We start from the raw sequence: 26,660 nt of genomic DNA, 5'->3' as shown, positions 1-26,660 counted from the left end.
TCTTTAAAGTTCCCAGAGGATACTTTCTCCTCAAGCAAATCCTTGTCGCCGAACACCACCCACTACAGTGTTTTGCATTGATCAAGTTAGGTCCATGTTGTTCTTTCCAGCGTTGCTCGTGAGTCTGAGTGGGTTTGTAAGTCGGGAGGACTTCATTTCAGCTCAGTTAATTTCAGCTCAATATCTTTCACGGGAGCCCGAAGCCATTTAGTTTGGTTTAATGGTGTTTTCCTCCCTCAATATGGCAGATTGCATGACAAGTAGAGCCCTGGAGATATAAAGCCACATATGGCACGGAACTGGAAAAGCCCGCCAGCACTCATATTAAATGTCTGACCAAAGCTGTGGTGGAAAAAACGCATTTTCGTTGTCAATCTGCAGCTGTCCAGTTCTTGGTTTCCTGGCTCATCACGACCAACATATACACACAAGAGACTAGAAGAGCATGTTGACAAAGAAATCTTCCATCTAAACCAGGGAAGAAAGGGACGAGCGCCGCTTTTCCCAGTTTGGATGCCTGCTGACCAGCCACTATCAAATACCATCCAAACCCAATTTTTGCCGGCTTTGCCTTTGTTTACAATGTGTCCCTTAGTCTAACGTCCATGAGAATACCCCCTGCGGTCCCGATGGTACCTATAGTTGATGGAATCCAGTTCATACACATGTCCCTTGGTGGTGCACAGTGTGTTTGCGGTGCTTCAGACCCAGGCCTCTGTCTTTGAAGTCCATTATTCGCTGTTGTGATGTGTCTACCAGAGCACTGGCTATAGCAACACCTAGAAGCCCAACGAGAAAACAGAGTTAATAGAGAATTATATAACATGCTGCTTTCATTTTATATCATTTTATTATACATGTGGCTTGATGATGGCCCATGATAATCTACGTTATTTGGTCAATAAATGTCCTGAAGATGTTCTGAGGTTCCACTCTCCACTGTAGAGGTAAAGGTGGAGTTCCACAGGGTTCTATTGTGGGTTCCCTCTTGTTTTTCTATGTTTCCTATTACAGTATTAAATGAGGGATCAGCTTTAAGGGGAAAAACTTCCTCACCATGCATAAATGTAAAATACTTAATAGATACATGAATAATTTAAGATTTGGAAATATAAATGACACCTGAACCTTAAAGCTAAACACAGCTTACCACTTTTGGTAAAATGTGCCCCATTCTGTTATGTTTTAAAATTGTAACATTATTTGTAGAAATTTGTATGTATATATGCATACAACGAGAATAGAGCAGAAAAAGGCAAAGAGAAGACGCTTCTGCTGATGTGACAGGTGGAGACACATGTCATCCTACCAATAGGCATCTCATAACATCCAGAAAACATTGTATCCACATCTCTCCAGCCAGTGTTGTCGGGCTTCAGCAGAGAGCTTTACTCTTGAGTTCACTGAAGTGTAACTCCCACCATCCAGCAGGACGCCATACCTCTCAAAACAACTTCTGCATCTGATTCTTGACTCGCTCTCCACAGCAGGGCTTACAGAGAGCGGGCCAGATGCACCGAGGCATCGGATACCTCGCAGCATTGTGCTAACTTGGCAGTAGCTGCTGTTGTTAATGTGGATTTAGAGTCATGGCAGCTCTTGTGATGCAGCTAGTCCTGTCTTCCCCTCTTGACAACCGTGGGCTTGACAATACATGGTCATTATGACAAGAGCTCAATCTGCTGGTATGCAGGAGCCAAATGAACAAAACAGGCAAACAGTGGAGGGAATCTGTTGTGCTCTTGATATGATTTGGATGCAGGATGTTTTCAGCATTTCACACTCAAGTGATTCTTGGGATTTTTTTTTAGTGGACGAAAGGGAAAAGCCGATTATACAGTTGCTCAGTGTGTGACTCTGCAGGTTTATGTGTGTGTGTGCACGCACCTGTGCACTCACATATTTTGCAGTTCTGATACAGCGAGCAATACGGACCAATATGGCAGACAACAGTTTTGAAATTTGGCTCATCATGGTTGTTGTTTCACTTTGGCACTTTGGTTTGTTTTGTCTACCACAGACAATGCTTACATTTAGTTTTTGTTGCTATGGTAAGTTGTGGGTTGGTCCAGTTCCCATGTTTGCAGATCGTCTGTATATTTCAGGAGTAAACCACTTCAATGCAGGGACATCGAGGGCACCTGAGTCATGTTCCCACTATTTCTGGCTGTTGTGTTTCTAAAATCCTGGCTGCAGCCCTGCTTCTGTTAGTAAACGTTTTACTTCTTTAAGCCTAAAAAAATCATTTTAAAGGCAAAATGATTACAAATTACAAAAAAAGAACTATTAAAAAGCTGTTAAAACAGACAATAAACAGACTTTGTCGTCCGTTTGCTGTTTTCAAGCTTGATCATCAGCATGGATCAGGAGTAGCCTACGCTGGCGTTCAACGAATGCACAAAAAAATACAAAGATGCTTGCGACCTTATTGAAATTATTATTAAATTGAGACTGTTTCATAAGCCAAAAGTTTCTCACACTAACTATAAATAAACATAAGATACGATGCAGTATTTTGTCTTCATTTTGTCTTCAGTTTTGGATATTAGTGTTTTTTTAATACTTTTTTCAAGTATGTTATGTATGCAGCGTTTTAAAAGAATATAAAAAGCCCAAAAAGAAAAAAAACAACATGGCACTGATTAAACCACAAATAATGTTCTTAGTGGAAACATGCACTGCTGTTTCAGTTGTATAATTAAAAAACTTTAAACTTCCATTATATAATCCAAACTATGTTCAGTAGTTAGAAGAAAAGGCAGGAGGACTTGTGATGAGAAAGGGAAAGGTTAAATGATTCACCGTCATATCAAAGGAAGCGGAATAAGACAAGGGACAGAAACAACATTTCAGACGTGATCTAACGAACGCTGCTCCCATCAGACAGACAGCTGTCTGTGAACTTAAGGCCAAGACAAGTGCAACAGGAATGCCACCAGCTATTTCACATCAAACAAATCACCTCCACAAGACATCAAAATAATGGCCCATCTGTCTGAACGTGGTGTGCAGGCAGCATGATTTTCATACATACACACCTGTCAACCACGTCTACGATAACGATGTACAAGCTGCGGCTCGTCGTGAATTTCGTAATTTTTTTCGTCTTTAATTTGATGCTATTTCGTGTTTATTACTGGAGCACCTATGGCATGTGACATTCAACATATAAAAGGTGCAGCGGACCTCGAGACGATCACCGTCCACGGCCAACCGCCCGGCCAGATCCTTGAATCCTGAAGGTATAAAACACCAGTACTCATATCACGACCAGTTCCAATGAAAGACTGAGTGGGAAAATTAAAGTAGACACTAATTTGAGACCTGACATCTGAATATTGTTCCATCAAAATAGCTTTTACCTTTGACAAATTGCCATTGTAATTGTGTTGATGTTTCCGGGTGAACGCGCACATCTCCATTTGCAAAAATTAAATTGGTCAAAAGTAATCAAATTATACTGCAGGTGAGTGCAAGTGCTCATTTGCTGCCGTGGCGACCGGCCGCGTTAATGTGATTGTTTTGTCAGGTGAGTTGACGCATCATTAACACCCCCTCACACAACGGTCCTCCCCCTGCTCCTGATAGACTAACGGGGTCATTAGCAAAGGGGCGAGAATTCCTCAGAAAACACATATTGGCACATGTCTGATGTCCAAAAGTGGGACTGCAGCTGGAAAACATCTGTGTCGGGAGGAGTCCTCTCGCTAACCCGGTGACAAACCTCACAGCCAGGCACTCCGCTCCTTCTGAACATCAAAGCCTGGCTTCTGAGTTCGTGCTCGCCCTCAATCAAGGCACCGGGGACGGCAGCCTGCTTAGGATCCAGTATAATAGTAAACAGCATCGTCTGTTCCTCGAAGCGAGGGAAAATCAAAGTCAGTCAAACAGTAACACATTGATATATTCAAATATTTATGCATCTGTGAGGCACTGATTTCAGGTTTTAAAAGACCAGCAAACATGACGCACGACTACGACTGCTTTGATGTGCGCATGTGAGATTCAGGTTTGATCCCGAGTAACTAGGATGCCTTTCATTAATAGTACATGCCAGGGTTTGGCAGAGCCTTTCCTTTCTTGTTTGGATAATGCAAGATGAAAAATATCTCCAAATGACCTGAAATTCATATTTCAATGTCTCTAAAAGAAACACAATGGTGGAAGGAGATACCCAAAAAGTTGAGGCAGATGCTTTGTAGTCCTAAAAAAGAGGTTCAAAAGTTGGGATTTATTTGGCATCATTTAAATAAAACAGGCCGCATCTGCGATACAACAGTCCTCATTAGGGTTCTGACCATGCTTTTACTTCTCTCTCCTGGATATTTGTATGCATCTGATCCAATTTCTCAGGCAGAACATGTGTTGTTTAACTTATCCTGAGACATATTTAAAACGGTTCATTCAATCATTTTAACAGCAGCTTTTGCTTTGTTGAATGGCAGATCTAATGTTGGAACAAAACTGGTGAAACAACAGGTAAGTTAAGGACAGTGACTTGATATGACCAGACCTGTCATGTCCGTAAAAATAAATAAATGAGCTGTCAGAGTAAATACCACTGAGTATTGGACTAAAAGTCGACAAGCAGACGGATGCAGGAGAGGGGGTCGACGGAGAGCGCATCCCAGCGGGGCGGATGGTTTCAAAGACAGAGAGGATCAAAGTATCGGAGATCCATTCCGGGTCAATGGAGCTCGGTTTCCGAGCGATGCCCTCCGATTCCTGTCAAGCAGCTATCCAGTCAGACACCCAGTGGGAGACAGTGGGACACAGGGGGGGGGAGGGTGTGAGGAGGGCGATGCAGAGAGTGGAAGAAAAGTCACTGGTGCTACAGCAAGTAGTCAGCGAGTAACACTTCCAACAACAACAAAACTATCTTAATAACTAGCCAGTAATGCCCAAATAAGGAGAGGGAACTTTTGGGGTTTTGTTTATCATAACAGTAGTAAACCTGGGAACCACAAAGGACAGTGATCAATGCGTACTGCTTAAAGGGTTCTCTCTTTTGTTTCTATTTCTACTCGTAGAACCGGAGACAGGGTTGATCAAGCTATAGCATCTGAGATAAATAGGACAGATTTCTGACCTTCACTTATTAACTTAGTATTTCTTTTAAGCAGAAGATAAATATGTTGTCTTTTTGTTTGCTGAGCAATTACAGAGCAAAACAAAGCCGGCAGATAACGTCATTAATCCAAGTGTTGTCTCAGACTGTTCCTCATGTTTTTAATGCAAATGACCAAAATCAATTTTCTGTTCAGGGATAATAAATTAGACTTTTTTCTCCCTTTAGGAAGAGGGCCAAAGTGAGAGTGATACAGCAAAAAGGCTGAAGTTGCTTTGTCAGGACTGAGAGAGAGAAGTGTAGAATATAATTAGAGAATAAGAGAATAAGACGGCAACAAAGACTAAAAGAAACAAAGCTGAACCGGAAGAACTAAACACAGACGCCCTGTCAACATATGCCTGTTACATGCATAGCGTCTTTTCAAAATAAGCTTCCTTCTTCACAGGAAGTTAAGGTTACAACACCACCAAGTTAGTTTCAGGAAAAGAGCGTGGTTCAGGTAAACGTCATGTGACTTCCAAGTGACCAAAACTGAAATCATTTTAGGTCAGAAGCTTTAATGCCATGGTGAATTATTTACTGGTGCTTAGTTAGATATGCAATCTTGTCATTTACTTTTCAGTTGTGTTGCAGTCAAGACCACTTAAAACCAAGACCAGAGTATATCGAGACCATGTCAAGACCAAGACCAAGACCAAGGCAGGACGAGACAGGGTCTAGACCGGACCAGGACGAGAACCCACACTGCATGACACACTTGCGATAAAATGTGGAACATGCATGTGAGAAATGTCTTAATAAAATAATCAAAAGTAATTACTGAGGTGAATGTTATGTGTGGGGAGTTTTCTCTGTTTTCTGAGCAATCACAGTAATAATGTTAACATATATATATACATATATGTATATATATATATAAATCGTGCAACAATTGAATGTAATTTTCACTACATGAAGAAATGGAAAGACAGAGAGATTGTGAAGGACTAGAAGAAAGAGGAGAAGTGAGGAAGGAAAGGGAGAGAAGAGGGAGGATTATATGTTCTTCCTACGTCTGAGGATTTATCAAAGCATATTGCTGCTGCAATGTGAAAATCTGGTTTTATGGGTGAGGGGGCGTCGACATGAACTCTTACTACTTACTGCACTTAATTAGCAACTCCTTCAATCACGCAACGACTTCTCCGTCTGTATCTCTCCAACTTTTTTACCTGTTTTCACTTTCAGTATTTTTAAGACCTTACATCTCTTTTATTGAACCTCTCAGCCTTTTAATTCCCCCTCTCTCACGCTGCTCTTTCTATTTTTACTCACAAAGACTTCTTACAGTACCTGTATTTTCTTCCTCTTTCTCCACCTCTCGCTCGCTCTCGCATATTCCCGGCACTATCTCTGGTGCTGAATAGGCGGATTAGCGCAGGGAAAAAAAAAGGCGGCTGTGAATACTGCTGCGCCTCCGTCTCTATTGACCCACCATCTAAGCTCGAGAGAGAGAAAGAGCATGCTGAGAATGAAATGTAACCCACTGTCTTTCTCTTTCTCTTATTCCTCAACAACTCCACGGCACCACATTGAGAATATGTGCAGCCTGGTAAACCCATTAACCGCTGATTGAGTCCCATTTTATTTGAGGCACTAAAATATGAAACAACTTGCAGCTGTGGGAGGCACGACCTAACGTGGTAACTTTGACAGAAGAAAGATGACAGGAAACAGGCTGGAGATGGAAGACTGGTGACTGCAGCCAAAAATAAGATCTCATTCCCCCTTTTTTTTTTCATCCATCTCTCCCCTCTGATTCACCAGTCCTGACTGTCAGTCCTGTTCTCCTGCTTTGTCCATCATGTCAGGCCACTGTGACTTTGAATCCGTCAAACGGTCACTCAGTGGTCAAGCTGTTCCTCCTGTGCGGGTCGCTCTCGCGAGGCAGGCACGATGTGTGACTCGTCCACTGCAATTTGTCTGACAACGGCTGTCAGCTGCACTAACTGCAGCAGGTCGCCCCTATTCACTGGCTTTAAAAACACAGCGATACGCGTGCTACGTGAGTGTGTTTCCGTCTCGCTAGATCAGAGTGAAGAAAAAAAAGTTATACATGAGTTAAGAGACCTCCTCTACTTCTGCAGCTTGTAATCTCATCACACAGACTAGCCTGTGGAGAGAGAGAGAGGAATGCAGAGTGTGAAGCCCAACACTTAGCTAATAAAAGAAATGCATGCTCATCATCTATGCTATTTCCAAACACGTAGTGCAGTAAAAGTGTCCGTCTATCTGAGGACAGGTACTTTCTTGCAGGATAATCTAATTGTTGATGAGACGATGAGTTACAGGTGCACCAGGCATCGTGGTTTTATTACTCTTACAGCCGTCATCCTCCAGCTGCTTCTGGGGATCCAAAGTCTCTCCATATGGGATATGCAGTTCCTCCAGCGTTTCCTGGTTCAGCCCTGGGATCTCCTCCCGTTTGGATGTATCTGGAAAACCTCTAAAGGGAGACATCCATAGGAAAAACCTGCTCAAAAGCCAAAGCCACTAAATCTGACGCCTTTCAACATGAGAAAGCAGCGGTTCTACTCTGACCTCCTCCTTCTTGTCCCTGAGGCTGAACCCAGCCCCCACCTGCGAACGAAAGTCATTTCGGACACTAGCAGTCTCATTGTTTTGGTCACTACCTAAAGCTCATGGCCATATGTGAGGGTTAGAACATAGACTTACTTTCAGCTTTCAGGCTCATTGTTACACACAACACCCCACATTACTGCTGGAGTTTCACCAACCTGCCTGTCGATCTTGTGCTCCATCTACAGCCTACAGACTCGCTGTCAGTCAGTCAAACTAGCGTTGCCTCTTGGACGGCAGACCACCTACACCGAGACCACAACCTACAGTTCTGTTTGACAGATCAGGTCAAAAACGCACCCGCTGTGTTGTGTAGCATCACATCGTTTGCTGCCATAACTGTAGGACATGCAGGATGCTCTGTTAAAAGGTCTCGTGAGGGAATTTGATTAACTGACTTTTTCTGAAGACAGTGACGCAATGCAGCTGACACACATCACTCCACTGCTACGGGCTTACACAGGAAAACAATAGGCCTGGGTGATGTTATGCGAGTTGCCATCCAGGCGATAAGGTCTGAGAATCTCCATATCACTGATTGTGAGACCGCTTTGAAGGATTTCACATCGGTGGAGGAGGAGCACAAACTCGTCACCAAAACAGACCCTTTGATACCACAATACCTCTCTCTTGGTCCGAGGCCTGAAGCAAAAGTACTAGAATGATACAGAGAGAGAAAAAGTACAAACAAGACAGAGTGCGGAATATGGGTTAAGAAACTGGCAGCTGAAGAACTATAAATTGTACGACTGGTGCTGTAGTCTTTTTTTTTCTCCTCTTCTGAAACCAACATGGGTGTCTTCTCTTTTCCTCCCTCTTACGTATAAAGGGTCAGTTATTGGTAACAGCTCAGGGGAGCCGAGAAAAGACGGAGAAGAAGAAAACAGCGAGAAGAAAGAGAAGACAGTGCGAGGGAGGGTGAGCTAAAAAAAGGCTCTCTCATCGAGGATTCCTCTTGAAGTGTCTCCCATTGAGGGTGGGCGGAGCTAGCCTGCAGTAAACTTCGCGTTCGTAAATGCTAACATCAATGGAGGACTGCCGTCTGACCCTATGGAGATTGTTCTCTGGGGAGCAGGGGTGGGAGGATAGATGGAGGAGAGGAGCCAGACTGGGGACTGATGATGGGAGGGCGGTTTCTCTTTTTTTTAATGAAGTCCAACACTTTTATCGTCTCCTTGGTGTATCGTGTGTGGTCACGTGTTGGAATCTGTGATCATAATTCTGTGATCACTACACGACTACACAAGTAGACACAACCATTGACTTAAGCTTTCAAACACTGGTAACAACAGCAGCTATTTCATTGATTTGATGAGAAAAACAACAGAAGAGCCTGGACGTCCCCCAGAGAGCAGCCCGACTAGAACTGACAAGCCTCTTATTGGCACTAATTTCCTGCAAATCTGTCTCCTGCTGCTGCTGTGATGAGCTAATGTCCAAACAACAGGCAGCATAAGGTGGTGAAGAGAAGAAAGCCTTCACTCTGGACACTGTCTTTAAGCAATTTAAATCTCCTTAACCTGCAGTTTTGTCATCTGAAATTGCAGTGCTGGACTTCTGCCAATGGCCAATCCGGTTGTTGCAGTGAAGCCATTATGGAAAAATATAGCCTCCAAGAGTCAGTTCCAGTTATGGTTGGACGTTTTGGCTGACCGGTTGGGTTCAGCCAGTTTGTGTCTTGGAGATATGGGCCAAATACGGGGTTTGTGTTTAAGGCCAGGTCTAATCCTTTTCAAAGATTTGAGATACTTCCATTACGTCATTTCAACATATCCATCTCTAAAATCAATCTAAAGACATCTTACAACACTTGAAATAATTGAAATGAACTCTGCATCATTCGCATCTCCACTTAATGTGAGCTTTGGACAAGCGTAGGCTGCAGTTGCAAAGCAACCGCAAATGGCATACAAACTGGAACAGTTTACTGCTTTTCCAGTTGGTCCTAATGCACTTATTACCAATAAACATAGGTTATTTTTGTTATCATCATCATATAATGACCTCTGGGTAGAGTAAACTTTCACTTTCTGTCTCTTACCCACACATTCTCACACAGACCCTTTTCCTTCCCTCCTCTGTGTCAGACTACAGTGACTGTTGATATGTTTTAAAGGCTTCGGATTCTGTTAAACATAAAGCTCCTTCTAGCTTGGGGAAAATGCTATCTTGCAAAGTGCTTCAACAAAGAGTCCGCTGTGCTGCTTCCCCTGTCAGGTACTCGTCGTGTCGAAGGCTTTGCTTCCTGTCTGGAGGAACAGAGGCTCCTCACACCTGCTCCAGTTACATACAGCACATACACTGACAGCAGTCTCCCCAAAAGCTGCAGGAGAGAATACAAATATAAAGAGAGAACGGTCTGGGAGACTAACTGTATGAGAGGTGGACTCAGGTGGAAGATGAGATGGAGGGAGAGAAGATTGGCTTCATGCTGACGGTGCACAACGCGCCAGGCCTAGGTTAGGTCTGGAGGAAGTGCTGCTGTCTTTTCAGTGATTTCCACAGCCGCGCGGTGGTCGGCTGCAGCGAACGGGGGATATCGCATGTCATACGTCTATAGCGGCAACATGAGCTCAGACTGTGGAAAGTCCGGAAGGCTCATTTAGGGGAACAATTGATCCAACAGTAAGTGTTGAATGGAAACCAGGCAACTCTAACCACATCAGACCTTTTTTGAAATGTGCCATAATGTCAAGAGTCTGTCTGAATAATTCATTATATTGCTGCACAAGACGTGCTGATGCTAAAAGAAAGAACATACTGGTATCACAATGTAAAAACAGTTTGATTTTAACGGGATGCCAGAAATTGTCAATCTGCAGAACGTTCGTCATGTTGCTGTGGAGTTTTTCTGCTTTCAGCATTAAGAGCAGTTCAAAACCCAAACATTTTCACGTAACAACAGAAAAAGCTAGAACCAGTACATTTCTTTTGTAAACAATTTATTGACGGATTGTCAGAATGTTAAATTCATTTTCTGCTGAAAACACAATCATTAAGAAATGATTTCAGCACCAACAGCTCAAACTGCAAGTCTGGGACAGGTTGAGCAGGGAAAGGACCTGTTCGATTGTCTTGGCTAGAATTGACGTGTATAGCTTGTAATCAGTGTTTTGGTCTAAATGACCTGCAATTCAGTCTGTGTTTTACTGAGACAGTGGCCTCTCTCCATGAAGGTGGGATTTCCCCATCTTTTAAAGCTGCTTTAAAAGTCTGGAGGAGACTTGAGACTAACTCAGACCTGAAAGTCTTGTACCATCTGGGCCAGGTGACTTAATTACTTTTAACTCAACTTCTGTAGATTCTGATTTGTAACAGTTTTGTTTTGTATAAATGATCTATTTTTCTTTTTTTTCATTGGACCAGGCTGGTTGTGGCAGGTATGATGGTAACTGGATATCTGTGGGAGCGGACCACGATAGACATGGAGCGGTAGATTGACCTTTTCTTCTTCTTTATGGATCACCTCTTCTTTTGCCCTGTAGCTCGCCAACTTGGCAATGATGGACCGGTACGTTGCCTGTGGGTCGATGGGTTCGGGTGCCAGTGCCCTGTGTGCTCTTTTGGGGATTTTGAGTTCCATATCACATTGAGAATCAAGCCAGTCCCTCACTAGGTCTTCCAGGAAACTGAAGATGATGTATGCCACCATAAATTTGAAATTTTGAAATTTTGAAATTCTGAAATTCTGAAATTCTGAAATTTTGAAATTCCTTGGGTCTTACCCAAGGACACTTCGACATGGACTGGATCGAACCGCCGAGCTTCCGATTGGAAGAAGACCCGCTCTACCTCTGAGCCACAGCCTCCCCTTGACATAGTTTTCATACTTCTTGTTGCAACCCTCCTTTCCATCAAGTACACAAATACACTCATGTATTTACTGTAATGTTTTCAGGGTTATTTTACTGAACCGTCAAGGAGCAAAGAAATCAAGCTGCCATCTTATTAAGGGGGGCGACTGTGAGAGCGGGTCGTCAGTATGATACCCGGCTCCTCTAGAGTCTAGTCCATGTCTCCTTGGGAAAGACACTTCATCCCAAATTGCTCCAGCAAACTGTGCCTATGGTGTGTACACGTGTGTGACTGTTAGATTATTACATTGAATGGTATCCCCTACCATCAGAGTATAGATGAGTGAATGACAAGTAGCGTTGAAGTGCTTTGAGTGGTTGGAAGACTAGAAAAGCGCCACACAAAGCACAAGTCCATTTACCATCTGAGATGATGGGTAGATGTGCGGAACACTCTAACGATGACAGGGGCAGGAAACATCAAGTCATATTTGATGATGCATCAGACGCCATCACATTTTAGTGTGTTTACTCTGCTTTTGTTCAAACTGCCAGAGACGGCTTTACATGAGAGCTGATGGGGAAGCCGCCTCGAGGCACACAAGAAGCACCGCTCGCTACATCTGGAGTCTTGTTAGACAGCTGCTGAAAAACAGCTCAACTTGTAAAAGGATCACAATTGGCGTTGACTTTTTTTTTTTGTGAGCCTACCATGACGACGATGAGGGATTTCATGGACCGCAGACGGCTGACAGTTTACAACAATGGCGACAATCAAATGAAAATGTAGAAATCCCCAGTAGGAGAGATGATATTTGTTACACTTAATCATAAAAAGGAACATTAGCTCTGGTAAGAGTCTGACAGTTAGACATGAATACCGTCTGCTTATAGTGGCAGCTAGCTGGTCATTATGCATCTGCCTTTTTCAAAATGATCAGCACAAAGTATGATTGAGGCAGTACTCTTTCTCCCAATGATAAACATAATAGTGTGCGCCCCCTTAAGCCAAGTTCACACGACATGACTCACAAAGTCATCAGATTGCTACTGTTCACACTGCACAACTTGATTTCGTCATGGTTTTCACAGTACATGACTGACTGGCCTTCAAACCCAAGAAAACACATGCGAGAAGTGACGTGATATCATAATGCTTGTTTCCACAAGTCTTTACCATTCATCTATATTCCGATAGATGCAACAACAACTGTGGTCCGTGTTGCAAATGCAACATTGTAGCCCACACGGTTAAAGGCGAACCCTCCCCCAGATTTCCCCTCAACTCGTGTCTTGTGCTCTGATTGGCTGTAGCTCCCTGACAGACGCTGATATTTCTGCAATCAGAATATCTGGGATGCGTCTGCGATGCATCGGTGAGCCTCCCTGTTTGCATCAAAAACCACACACACACCACTGCGGAAGTTGTTTCGGTGATGTGGCACCAAATAGGTCCGACACAATGTTGATGAAAATAAATTGTGCAACAGAAGCTTGAGGTATTTTTAGCCAATACGCCAATGCAACTTCTTAGCTAGAATTGCCATAACTGTGTGTAACCTATGGAAATCATCATTACCCAAAATTGTCAGAATTTGCTTGAAATAAAAAATTAAAGATGACTGCTCATTTGAGACGGATTAACAATTATCAAACCAAAAACAGTGATGACATGACACATTGTACATGTTGTAAACTTGTGTGTGTTTGTGTGAATCATACCAGACTGCCCTGGTGGAGGTATTCCAGATGGGACTCTGGGCAGATACAGCAGCACCGTCAGAACACCTGCTCTGCTCCCCCAACACGGCTCCATGGCTACGGGCTTCGGCACTGCCTGCACGCACGCAAACACACACACACAGATAGGGATGAACAAACAGGTACACAATGAGTACACACTGGACTATCTGAACGATGTAGCAGATAACCAGAGCTCATGCCGCAGTATACAGATCCCCGCTGCCACTTCCCCCCAGGATCAAAGCCCCCCGCCGGGGGAAGCAGGCCGACTTGCATCCTGTGGAGCTCCGCCTGCTGCACAGCTAATGCAGACAGGTAAGTGTGCAAAGACACACGTTTAGACATCAGCCATCACATCGATTCTAAACATGCAGGTTTTTACATCCATTGACTTCATCCCACCCAAAGAAGACACTTTTCAAATGATCGAGAGAGAATTCTAGTGAGCCAAATACGACATGAATCGTTTCATTTACTTTATGGACAAAACTCGCTGTGTTACTTTTTTTATGCAGATTTACCAAACCACTTTTTTTACTAAAATTACTTTTTAATAGATGTAAACTATTTACTTAGAACTAAAAAGAGATAAAACTGGAATAGTATGAATTTACAGAATACTTCCACAATGACATGCTAACCCTTATTTAAGAATGAAATATAAATAGCCCTCCCTATACTATAATAACCATCCTGCACAGTGCCCTTGGGACAGGCGTACTGTATATACGGTGTCTTACTGTCAGTATAACGATATCTAATGGCTGGGATGGTGTTTCCTTACATCTGGACACACAACAAGGAGGGCAGGCATTGAGCTATTGATCGTGTTTGACCCTTCTGCCACTCTGAACCACAGAGGTCACAGAAATAGACCCTGTGGTCTGTGGGGAAGTGAGACGTGCACACACACACACACACAAATACACTAACAGTATGTATATACATAAAAATAGCTCAGAATCCTGCCCTCCATCTTTTCTTTCCTCATTACTTTGTCTCACACCATCTCCCTGGGCAGGGCTTACCCACGTATGGCCAGATATAAAGTGTGATTATAATGTTTTTAATGCATTTCTTTGTGTTGTCCTGCTGCACATCTCATTGAACAACCCTGTGTCCTAGAAATTACATTCAGGCTACATCGCACGGAATAATGTTCCCACATACGTTTTTGAAGGAAATGTTATTGGTGGCTAGATTCCTGCTGATGTATTTCCCAGTCCAGGAGGTGCTACTCTACACCAGAGGTCATGAGGAAGTGGATCCAGTTGATGGTGGATTTACAAACTGCAGTGATTTGACACCAGAGATGGGGTTCGCGCCCTGCGTCCCACATGCTGTTACCTTTAGGCTACTAAAGCACTTGGTTAAGGGTGAGAAAAGACTATGGTTTCCATGAATGAAGGTTTAATGCAGATTTGTCTGTTCATTGTTGTGACATAAATTGTAAACTTCTACTGGATTTCGATCTTTTTTTTTAACCAACAAACAGAAGAATATTAAACACAGTTACACTATTAAAGCAGAGCTACTCAAATCCAATAGTAAAATACTTAAAGCAAGTCACTGTGGAGGAAAATACCATCTGTGCTGGATAATTGTATATAAAAGGTTTAAAAGAACAAACTGGCTGTCCTTATATTTCATTACTAAGGGTGACCTCCAATTATAAACACTAAACAATAATCTGTGGGACTGAACTCAACTGTCAAACTTTTAAACACTGCATCAAATCATTAAATACAGACGTATGTTGAGGTATGTGGAGCACCCAGCATGCATGTAGGCTTTACAGAGTAATTAAAGACACATCGACACATGAGGCTGCCGTCAAAGTAGTTATCAGCTTAACACAACCTGGATCACCTTGACACACACACACACACACACACACACACTCACACACCATCACACAGACACACACACACATCCCCTCTGGTGCTAATAGGTTTAAGTGCTGGAGCGTACAGCATAATTAGAGGCAAGAGGCTCCTGTGTTTGTCTAGTGTTTTCAGTGTCAGGAAATGATGAATTCCCTACTAACTAAACACACACACACACACACACACACACACACACACACACACACACACACACACACACGCAACTGACTCTGTAACTAACAAGCAACTTTCTCCTGATTGCGATAATACACAGACAAAACAATGAGTCATTGTTCTGATCGGGGCTTTGTCGGTGAGAAAATGAAGAGAATAATATAGGTGAGGCAGAAATGATGTAAAATAAATAACGGGTGTTTGAAAACACGAGCATGCTACCTTGTTATTGTAAAAGACACACACATTTTGACCGTGAAATGCACAAAGAACTAATGTTCACTTTGTTATTTACCTGGCAACTGTCGGAATGGTTTCTAAAGCAACAGTACTGTGTGTGTGTGTGTGTGTGTGTGGTCACAATCCGCTAGTTCCTTTGATCTACAGTGCACAGAAACCAATTTAAAAAAAGCACACACTCTCACAATCATGTTTACGAGACACTATTTCCTCCAGGAAATGACCAGTTACTTGTGTTAACGGTCATTAAAATTCACACTCATGTAAGCAGTTAAGATACCTGCAGAGCACTGAGGCACGCAGCGGCCACATGAGCACATGTCTGAGTATCTGGTGTTAGAAGTAGCGAACAACACGATGGAGGACGGTTAGAAAACAGGCGCGTCTGTGATTTTGGTTAACAATGTGTAATTTATTTATATTCAATCTAAAATTAAAAGTGAAAAGCATAAAATAAGATGAATACCATAAGTACTAAATACTTTAAATGTGTCACTATTGACGTATGTGTATCCTCAAGGATTCAGGGTGGCGGCTGTGGTGGTACAGCAGGTCGTTCACTAATCGTTAGATTGGCGGTTTGATCCCCGTCTACAGTCTACATGACCAAGTGTCTTAGAGCAAGATGCTGAACCCTACATTGCTCCTGAAGGCTGTGCCATCAACGTGCGAGTGTGTGTGTGTGTGTGCGTGAATAAGCAGTTAGATTAGACTGATGGACAGGTTGTAAGACAGCCTCTGCCATCAGTGTACTAATGTGTGTGTGAATGGGTGAATGTTGACAAGTAGTCTACAGCTCCTGAGTGGTGAGAAGATAAAAAGGCGCTGTATACATTTTCTCCATTTACCATTGAACTCGTATGTTGAATGCATGGTGTACCTCATAAAAACATCTTGATTCCATCATCCTAAGACCTTCAGATCCTCTGTTGTTATTTGTGCTTTGACTGAGTTGAACTGAGTTTGGGCTCTGACTGGACTTTCATACAGTATCAAACTATTTCTACTTGGTTAATTAACAACCCTCATCATTAGTTACAATGGGCCTACTTGTCGATATGTTTTGCACAAACACACCGTGGTTGAAGAACTGATGTATGTGTATGTACACCCCCCCCCCCCCCCCCCCACGGGCCATTTGATCTCAATGGTTAATAACAGGCTACTTAGCAAAATGACAAATCTAACAGCAGACGTTTAAGTGTGTGTGTGTGTGTGTGTGTCTGTGTTTCTGAATCTTCATATGCTGGGTTTGTGCCAGCGTATACTTGTGTGAGTTAGAGTGTGTGTGTGTGTGTGTGTGTTTGGATGTGCGAGAGAGAGAGAGAGAAATGGAGGGCGTACATGATGAAGTAGAGCCAGTGTGATGTTACAACTGTAAGAGCTTTCTCTGGCTTCCTTCCCAACCCAATCACAATAAGAGCGAGAGAGAGAGAGAGAGAGAGAGAGAGCGAGAGAGAGAGAGAGAGAAAGAGAGAGAGAGAGAGCGAGAGAGAGAGAGAGAGAGAAAAAAAAAGAGATAGAGAGAGCGAGAGAGAGAGAGAAAGAGAGAGAGAGAGAGAGAAGAGCAGAAGTGACAATTAAGAGGGAGGGAGAAGCGAGAGGTAGAAAAAAAGAGGGCTGAGTAGATAAAGTCAGGTAGGTGGAGTCCAGGTAGCCATTTCAGTCAATAGTAGAATCCTGCTGAGCTGTCTGTAGAGTATAAAAGCTTTCTCAGCTGACAGCCACTAAGTACAGTCGAAGAGAACAGCGGTTCTGACCTGACAGAGAGAGAGGGAGGGGGAGAGAGAGAGAGGGGGAGAGAGAGAGAGAGAGAGAGAGAGAGAGAGAGAGCAGGGTCTCTTTCATTTTATTTATATTTGAAATACCAAGTGCCACTTAAGCCCAGACAACAGTTTTTGCTGACTGTGAGCAATGTTGAAATTGGCTACTTGGCAACACTGAGCGATATCAGTCCTTCATTCTACCAGCAATTATTGGAAAGAATCCAGAAGGATTTTAGTTTTTAGTGGTTTGGTGCCATTTTTGGTGAATGCCAGTTTTTAGTTTTTTTCAGAATTCATATTTTTAATGAGTTACAGTTACTACAGGAAGATGTTTCTGTCTGTTATAAGTCCAGTATGTTCTGTGTGTCTGCATCTTGTTAAACAACAACCTCCCTGTGTCTCTGTGATTTGTCTGTTGCAATTTTTGGTAACACTTCATATGACGCCCACGTCTATAATGCACAATAAACATACTTATAATCTGCTTATAACACTATTATTATAGTTATAAGCACTCAATCATATTCATAATGCTTTATAACAATAATCTTAACACATTATAAAGCGCTTTACAATGACTTACTGGATAAGATCAAGTATCATAATTGCTGGTCAGTCACTGATTTCTTTTTTTGCAAGGATCATAGTATTATAATTCCCATTATTATAACACAACTCAATATTTTTGTAATGCATTATTATCACTGTTATAATGTGATTATAAGTTACTCTTCATTTGTTTGAAGTCAAGGGGAAAATATATAATTAAATCTATGCAAGAAACACATAAAAGATCAAATGTTTCCTTTAATTAAAGCAAACAATGACCACTTTAAAATGTGTGTTAAATCAATTATGTATTGCAACTAAAATGCCAGAAAAATGTGAGTTACCAGCAATTATGAATTATTATGAAAACTGACCTCATAAGTAATAATAAAAAGGACATATTGTGTGGACTTATTAACTGAAACAAAAGCCACAAAGGAGTTACCTCACTTGCATGAATGCTGCACTGTGTTATATTGACCTCCCGCTTGGATCAGCTGACTGCCATCAGCCGGAGCTTAATACTTGTTTGCTTCATTAATCCTTAAAAGATGATCCTCAACGGGAAGTTGCGAACAGAGGTGAGTCGGACTCGGCTGTGTCAACCCGACGACCACGGCTAACGTCACTGCGGAGTAGCGACAGCGTCAGCGTCATGGCAGCATTGTCACGTAAGTAAAGTAAAGTTTGAGTTCATTTTTGTGTTGGTTCTTTACCCTCGTGGTCATGTTTGCGTCAACATGCTCGTGAAAAAAAGAGAACGAGCTTCTGTCACGTCAATGTGTCGTGACGCAAGTGGTGGTGGGCTAGAAAGTAGCCTGCATGTACCTCATGTGTGTTATTTCTTTCACAGTACAAAAAAAATGAAAATAAGAAACTCAGACAAGGTCACATTAACTCTTCTTTAGAGTCCATTTATTCTGTCTCTTTGCTTTTTTCTTTCATTTATCAAAAAAAAAAACAGTAAAAGAGGACAAATTTGTTTCAGCAGCAGCGAGGTCATTCAACAAAGTGTCAGTCTCACCTCTCGCCTCCTTTTACCTCCCCTCCGTACTGCTTCTTTCCTCCCCCCTCCTCACTGCTTCCTTCCTCCCCCTCCACATCGCATCTCCTCTAGTCTCTTGTTCCCGCTTCAAACAAACAATTGTTGAACATTTTTGTCCCCTGGATGAACAAAATGGTCAATTCAGGTGCTACAGGAGCATGATGGATGAATGTAGTCAAAGGTTTATCTTCCTCTAAATATGCTTCCTTTTCTTCTCCGTAGCCGTGTTCTCTCAGAGCTTTCAACTGAATGTTTAGTTCCGGATGTCGCGGCGCAAAATCACAGTTGTGGTAAAGTGCAAATTCCAAAAAACCAACCATCCAAATAAGTATGCAATTTACTGGTGGGAAGCGAGCAAGGCATGCGAATACAATCCGCTCCGAGAAACAGAAAAGTGGGGAAGGGATCGTTGTTTGAAATAAGCAGAAGCTACTGACACAGAGAACAGACGAGTACACAATGGTACGACAATAAACTCACACTGGTAAAAAATAGGAAAGAAAAAAAAAGTAACTTTTAACCAGCGATTTAGTTTGAATGAGGATTACAAAATAAATTAAAATAAAATAACATTAAGCAGCCTGACACTCACTGATCACAGAGGACAATAACACAGACTTATTGAATTTGTTAATTAATACAAAATGATCACCATTGGCACCATTACCACCTGTAACTAGCAGTCCTGTGTTAGTTTTTGGGTGACTGGGCTCCGTCATACGTAGAGCGTTATCAGTTACAGTATAACTCTACTTGATGGCATTGAACACATTCTTTCATCCTCATCTCAATTGAGAATTATTGAGGCTCTACTGGAGGTTATGAACAAGCACTAATGTATTTACATCCATCATCTTTATTATGGACTCCCATATGGAGAGGGACACAGGGAACGTTAGATCTGAATACTCCGTAATAAATGGCGCTAATGCTGAAAATGTGCGTGCTGGTGACGTCGGCGTTGTGCTTTCAACCAAAGAGGAAAAGAAAAGACGGCAATGTAGCAGAATAAGCAACGTGTTTCTGTGAGGATATTTGTTATTAGTCCTTCGCTTTTTGTGATGCTCTGTATGTAGTGTGAAATATGTTAAGATTGTAAAAGCAAATGAAAAGTGGTTATAAAAAATAGAGGACAGCGAAGTCATAAGACCGAGGTAATGAGACGGGGAATGAAGAGTAGAACAGGTCATACAGATATTTGACAGGGTTGATATCGGGATAGGACGTTCATTCAGATCTTTGTTTTAGAAAATAAACAAATCAGTGAGGTAATAAACCTACTGCTGGGCCTCACGGCCTACTGAGGTTTTACCTGGTGAACTATCAAGATACTAAACCAGACACTTGACGTCAACCTACACTTCCAACAGAGGAAATCCAGATTCTAATGCATATGAAAAACATTGAAAGGGGACAAGAAGGAAGATTTGAGAAGCATCGGCCTCGTGACATTTAAATGCTTTTTAAATCTGAGTCAATACATTTTCCATGAGGGTGATTGAAAAATGTAAGTCAAGTCTATCTAAAAATATATATATTTAACTGATAATCACTCAGCCAAGAAATCTAAAAATCATGTCAAACATAACTTGGTTGGCACCTCACAGCGAGGTACCAATCACTGCAACGCCACCGCTCAGAATGATTTACCGACGTGGCCGGAGGTCACAGGATGAATACTCTTGTTTCCCTTCAAGTGTCAAACTAGTTTTATGCCAATTAGGCACATTTCCATCAACTGGTTCGGCGCGAACCAACGGAGAAGCATAAGTAAGGGGTTGCAAACCTGAAATAAGACAAGTCCCCTAACCCGTGGAAAAGAGAAACCTGGGAGAGGTCTTCAGGAATTTGTTTCAATTGTTACAAGTTTTAATTCTGCTTTCATGTCAGCTCGTGTTGGCCGTGCTTCATGCCGTCCGGAGACGGAGGTAAACGAGCACAGCTGATCAGTCATGTGATTTAAACAGTTGAAGTCAGAACTTATTCGACGAAGGCGACTCCACATCTAATTTAGTATATCGACACTCAAAACCACCTCAAGTGAGCGAAAAAAACTTTTTGCACAATTGAGGAAGTTTTGTGGAATTTTGCCGTTTTACTAACAGCTTTTCTAATGCGATACTTCAAAATGTGCAAAAAAAGATATGTTAATGGAAACACGGCTAGTGGGGAGAAATCATCTCCATCCTCCGCCTTCCAAATTCCTCCCCTGTCCTCCCTCCAGATCGCCTCCTCAGTTCCCCTCGCTGTCCCTTACGCTCCTCACTGTCAGGCCTCTCCGTCTTGCCCATTACTTCCATCACTCTCGCTCTCTATCTCTTCCTCCCTAATGGCCTTCTCTCTCTCACTGTCGCTCCATCTATCCGTCTCTCCATTTCTGTCCGTCTCATTTTCTCCACCTCTTTTTGTCTGTCGCGAACACTCATCCTCTCCAAGTGACATTATCAACACATGGCTGGACAACCACTCGGTAACTGTTCGGGATGTCTGGGTGACATAATAACATTGTTTCAAACAGGACTCGGTGTGAAGCAGGTCTGAACTAGATGTTGAAATGTACTCATGAAAATGTTGAAACATGGGTTTTGTGTTTGTCTAGATGCATGAGGAATATTGAGAACAAATTGGCCCTAGTTTTTAAGTAAGATGTCCATCTTTTGACCCATGAATCACTGCTCAAACCGGAAAAAATAAAGGCACTAGAACTCGTGTATCAGGTGCATCTCTTGTACTATCTCTGTTCGTATCGACGAAAGCCTCAGGCACAATCTCAATACACAGAAGGATCTTTGTCATGCTGATTATCTGGATGTTACACGTTTAACACTTCTCCGTTCAGAGCAAAGAAGCTGTGTGTAAAGAGGTGCCGATATGTAGGTCGGGGTTCGACACAATGGTATCGAATCTAAACCTGAATCCTTTATTCTGATTTAATTATTGAATCTACAGGAGTTTCTATGTTAGTAAGTAATAGAAGTACCTGAAAATAAATATTGAAATCCCGATATAATCACTCCCTGACATGGATATGGCATCATTTTTATTCATGAAAGCCCTTCAAATCAGGGTTTTCCACTTTTCTTACCAAATTTGAGGCAAAATCTTTCATTTAAGGAGTCTAGGAGTCAGTACCGCATTATTTGTATGCTTAATTTTTCACTAAAGCAAGGTTTGACAAATGTTAAAGACATGAAACCAACATCTCAAGGTTATCTCAAAGTGAAACATCGCTCGTTCCTTCTTTCTCATCCTCCCTGGTGGCTTTTCAAGTGACTTCAAACTGACACAAAGGGCTGGATGCTGGATTGAGAGGCTTTGAACGCGCTGTAACCCCGACCGGCCTCCCTGTCGAACATATATCAGACAGGTCCGGCACACACACACACACACACACACACACTCACACACAAACACTGCTTCACTCTCTGACCCCTGAGGTGTGGAGAGTGCCCCCCTGTCGTGCCCTCCTTAGTGGATTAGACCGACCATGCATGTCCACCCCCGCGGGGCAGAAAATTGTCACGTCCAATCCTCTGCGCATCCAAAACTGCTTTTTTTCCACATTTCCTTCTCTGTCTGTCTGTCGCTGTCCTCCCCAGGGAGTCTGCTGGATTGAGAGGAAATGTTGCCGATCAGGGAGCGAGACAGAGAGTGTGTGTGTGTGTGGAGTGCATGTTTGGACATGTTTTAGCAACACTATTCCTTTTAATTAAAGGATTCTTTGCTTGTGTTTCTCTCAATGTAAGCATCCGTTTACACATAAATCCTTAACAGAATTTGTTAGATATATCTATTTCAATCTGGAAATCTTTTTGCAGCATCTTTTGTTCTCTGGCCTCCTTTGGTTGAAGTCGGGCTTTTTAAATGTTTCGGGTCACATCCAACACTTTGGCCCAATGAGAACTTCTGCATATTTTGGTGGAGCTTGAAAGGTGGATTAATGTTGCAAAATGGAAACTCAGAAGAAGCAATTAGTCTGCTTACACAAGCAGCCTTATTTTGTTTTGCTGCTATCGGTTCAAGGCACAGTGGATGCAGAGAGCACAGCTCCCAAGCGATATGTCAGAGAGTTCATTTGTGGATAAACTGAGGGCAGAAATGGTACACACTTATTTATGAAATGAAGAGGTCTAAATGCCGGTTGGTAGTACTAGTAGTACTCAAGGTAATCCAGTTCAGGCTGTTCTCACTGTTACACTGTTCACATATAACCAACGCAATCGATTCATATAGTAGTATAAAGAGTGACAACTTCTATGCAAAGCTAGAAATCTGTCAACCCACCGATTGAGAAACAGCGCACACCGCTCCTCACCTCTGACCTTTAGAGCTACAGAGTGGGCATGTGCAGCTGCGCTCTTCCTCCCTCATGGCATTTAAGAGGAAGCTGTATTCTTATAATAAATAGAAAGGGAAAAAGTGCAGTTTGCCATTTATATCTGGATTCAGCTCACAGCCCGGGGAGAGAGAGGCAGAGGGAGCGGGCGGACATGTTTGCGTTATTTCTAAGAAAAAAGAAAATCCCTTCCAGCTTTGAGAGTGAGAGGAGATTTTCCGGCACACAGTGGTATCTTTATCCTGATAATCAGAGAGATCCAACAGGAGATATGGTGTGCCTTGTCCCTTCTCTTCCCCTCCACTTTCTTCTCTGCTCCCCATAAAAGCCGTGCTTCATGTCTCATAACGGTGTGTTGTCACCTACAGCTGGTAAACAAGTAAACAAAAAGGCCGCGCACAGCGGACGTTCTGTTGTCTCCGTGACAGCCTCCTGCAGGCTGTCCTCCAGCATTATCCCGACAACTCTACACTCTCACATTTTATAATGTATGAACACGGCGACACACAGAGTGGGTTTAGATAAAGTAAAGAGACGAGGGGAGAGGAAACGAGAAAAGAAGACGAGTGATGAGAGGAGAGGAGAAAAGAGGATGTAAATGGGGAAAACAGGAGAGGAGAGGAGCATAGAGAACAGGAAACATGGAGAGGAGAAAAGAGGACATGAACGGAGGAGAGGAAATGGTGAGGGGAAGGAGAGGAAACAAGGAGGTGAAACAAAGCGAGAGGGAGAGGAGGAGAGGAAAGGAAACAAGGACATGAAAGGAGAAGTAAGGAAATGAGGTAAGATGAACAAGCAGATTACAATAGATCCCAAGGAGGAGAGAAAACAAGCGGAGGAGAAGAGAGGTAAGAAGTCGAGGAAAATTAGGAGACTAAAGGAGAGGAGACGAGGCGATATAGGAGGCCAAAACACAAGAAGGACAAGGAGAGGGAGAGAGACAGGAGAGGAAAGAAGGAGATGAAAATAGTGCGATAGGAGGAATTGAAGAGAGGAGACAAGGAAGTAAACGACACCTTCTCACTCCAACAAGTGACATTCTGACGCTGTCCAGCACACTTGGTAGCCCAGTTAACAGGTGGTTAAAGTTATTAAAGTAACATTTTGTCATGGTTGGACTTAAAATAACTACATAAACAAGTAAACCATGAAGCAAGAGTACGGAAAACCTGTCACAAACATCACCAATGTAACTTATAGAGACATGAACACCGGTCTCCTGGTTGAAAGTCCTGTGTTTGTTTGACCCATTCACCTCCACTCCCCCTCGCCCTGCGTGGCTTCTTTTTACCTTTATACCACGTTATCACAGTCCCGGAGCATTTTCTCTGAGCGGCTAATAATGACGCGGATGGGTTTACGTAATGCTGGGTGCGTCGCAGAAAGAGGCTAAAGGGTTCCTCGTGCGTCGGTATCACACTCCAAGGGGCGTGACATAGCATCAGCATAGAAGAAGAGAAGACAAGGCGGCAGGAGAACACAGTCGAAAGGGAAGAAAAAATGAAAAATGTGTAGCTGCAGAGATGAGAGGAGGAGGAGAACAGAGGGAGGGGAGAACAAAACAGGAGTTTACGGGGGTGGAGGACAGGAGAAGGAGAGATGGCGAGGGAGAAAGAAAGTGTCAGGGCTGAAATGAGGAGAAGACATGAGGAATGATATTATTTTAAACACACACACACACACACACACACACACACACACACACACACACACACACACACACACACACACACACACACACACACACACACACACACACACCTCTCTCTGGCTTTAAGCTGCACCGCTGGGAGTCGGTGGCTCAGAGTTGCACTCTCTCCGTCGGTGGGAACGGAGTCGGCTGCTCGTCAAGCGAATCGCTTAGCGCTGTTTGAAGGCTCCCAGAGTGGGATCCAGATCGACTGTCATGTTGAATCACCCTTTTTGCTCCCGGAGCCGGGATGCACCATTACAGCAAATTATTTACAATTTCATCTATCGGAGTGTTAATCTGTCTATAGATTCTGCTGCCTCACACACACACACACACACACACACACATCACATGCCTTCTTGCCATCCTCTAACTGCTGCTCTTCATCTCTTTTACACCTCTCTTCATTACTCCCGTACGTTGTTTTTCTCCACAGTCCGTCTGTATTTCTTGACTTTATTGCTTTTCTGCTTTTGTACTTTTTGTCATACAAAGTAGGAGGAGTCATTGGTTGGACAATAAACCAATGTATTCAAACACACACATTGCAGATCTCTCAGAAAAACATTTAGTAATTCCCGGTCTGGTGTCCTGGAATATTATCCTTGAGAACTTTTGATTTAAAACAATATAAACTTAAAATGCCGTCACTTTTACCGTCGATATCTCGGCAGAAAAAAAGAGGAAGCATCATCATCGTGAATTGGTTTGTCTTCAAAACTTGTGCTGTCGTTGTTATTGTTTGATAAAATGATCTTGCTGACCTTGCTTCTTATACTGCATCCACCTGTCGCGTGAGAAGGCCCACATCCAGGCTGTGCTCATACAGCGTATGTGCTATGCGTATGAAAACTAATCAGAATGAATCAATTCATAAACATAAACACCTTTCACCCAGGTGACCGCTGTACGCGTCCCGTGTGAGGAGAGCTCAACTTTGATTCATCTGATCAGTTACTGTAACTCAAACCATGAGATTTCCCTTAACCTATGTAGTCTAGTTGCCTAAACCTAACGACAGTTGTTTCCTGTGAAGACGGATGGAATTTAATGATTTTGATTTTGAAAAGGACTTTTGTAGGAAAATGCTCAAAAATATTCACAGACATCTCAGAATATGAGAAATATCCGTCAAGCACACACAAACATGTAGTTAAAGAAAACACATTCAACAATGTCCACGTAGACAATGAATGGGACTCTGAAGTAACTCTTCCCACTTCGTTATTTATTCATTTCTACCCTATCCCGTTTTCACCCTCTGTTTCATCCTCTTTTCGTCTTTCATGTCTCCCTCTCTCCCTCCCTCTCCCTCTCTCCCTCCTTCATCACGTCCCTCCACTTGTTTATTTCCCCGTCTCTGTCTTTCCCTCTTCTCCTTCCTCCTCCAGTCCTCGGCGTGGGACACCGGGTCACATCCTCGTCTCCACACACCTGCATATTAAGCACACTGCATGAATGTGCGCGTTTGTGTCTGAGTAGAAAGAGAGAGAGAGGTGAGTTTGTGCGAGCCGGCAGTTGCGTTGAATTTCCATTTTAATCAGCGAGTCGGTGAGCGAACAATCCTATTACCGCAAGGGAGGACAGAAGGGCCACTTCACAACCTCTCTCTGTCTCTCCCCCGTTCTCCCTCAATCCCTCTCTCTCTGAGACGACAAATTAATCATCTCTCTAATGCCTCATGAAAGCCAGACTTTTTTTTTTTTTTGCCTCTTCTTAATTTGGGAGGTGGAGTATATCTTTT

General features: G+C 42.8%; 1 protein-coding gene across 1 annotated transcript in view; it reads right to left on the bottom strand.

Annotated features, from left to right (window-relative positions):
• Positions 1 to 657: 657 nt before the first annotated feature.
• Positions 658 to 26,660, bottom strand: part of atrnl1a (attractin-like 1a) — a gene marked incomplete at both ends in the record, with an annotated part of 208,612 nt that continues 182,609 nt past the window's right edge. Inside the window, 2 exons of the mRNA XM_079168380.1 lie at positions 658 to 779; positions 13,207 to 13,321. Of these exons, the coding sequence (XP_079024506.1) occupies positions 658 to 779; positions 13,207 to 13,321 (237 nt within the window). The remainder of the gene's footprint in view (positions 780 to 13,206; positions 13,322 to 26,660) is intronic.

This window comes from Pholis gunnellus (assembly GCF_910591455.1).
Source record: "Pholis gunnellus genome assembly, chromosome: 11".
NCBI lineage: Eukaryota > Metazoa > Chordata > Actinopteri > Perciformes > Pholidae > Pholis > Pholis gunnellus.
This window is presented reverse-complemented; position numbering and strand designations above follow the sequence as displayed.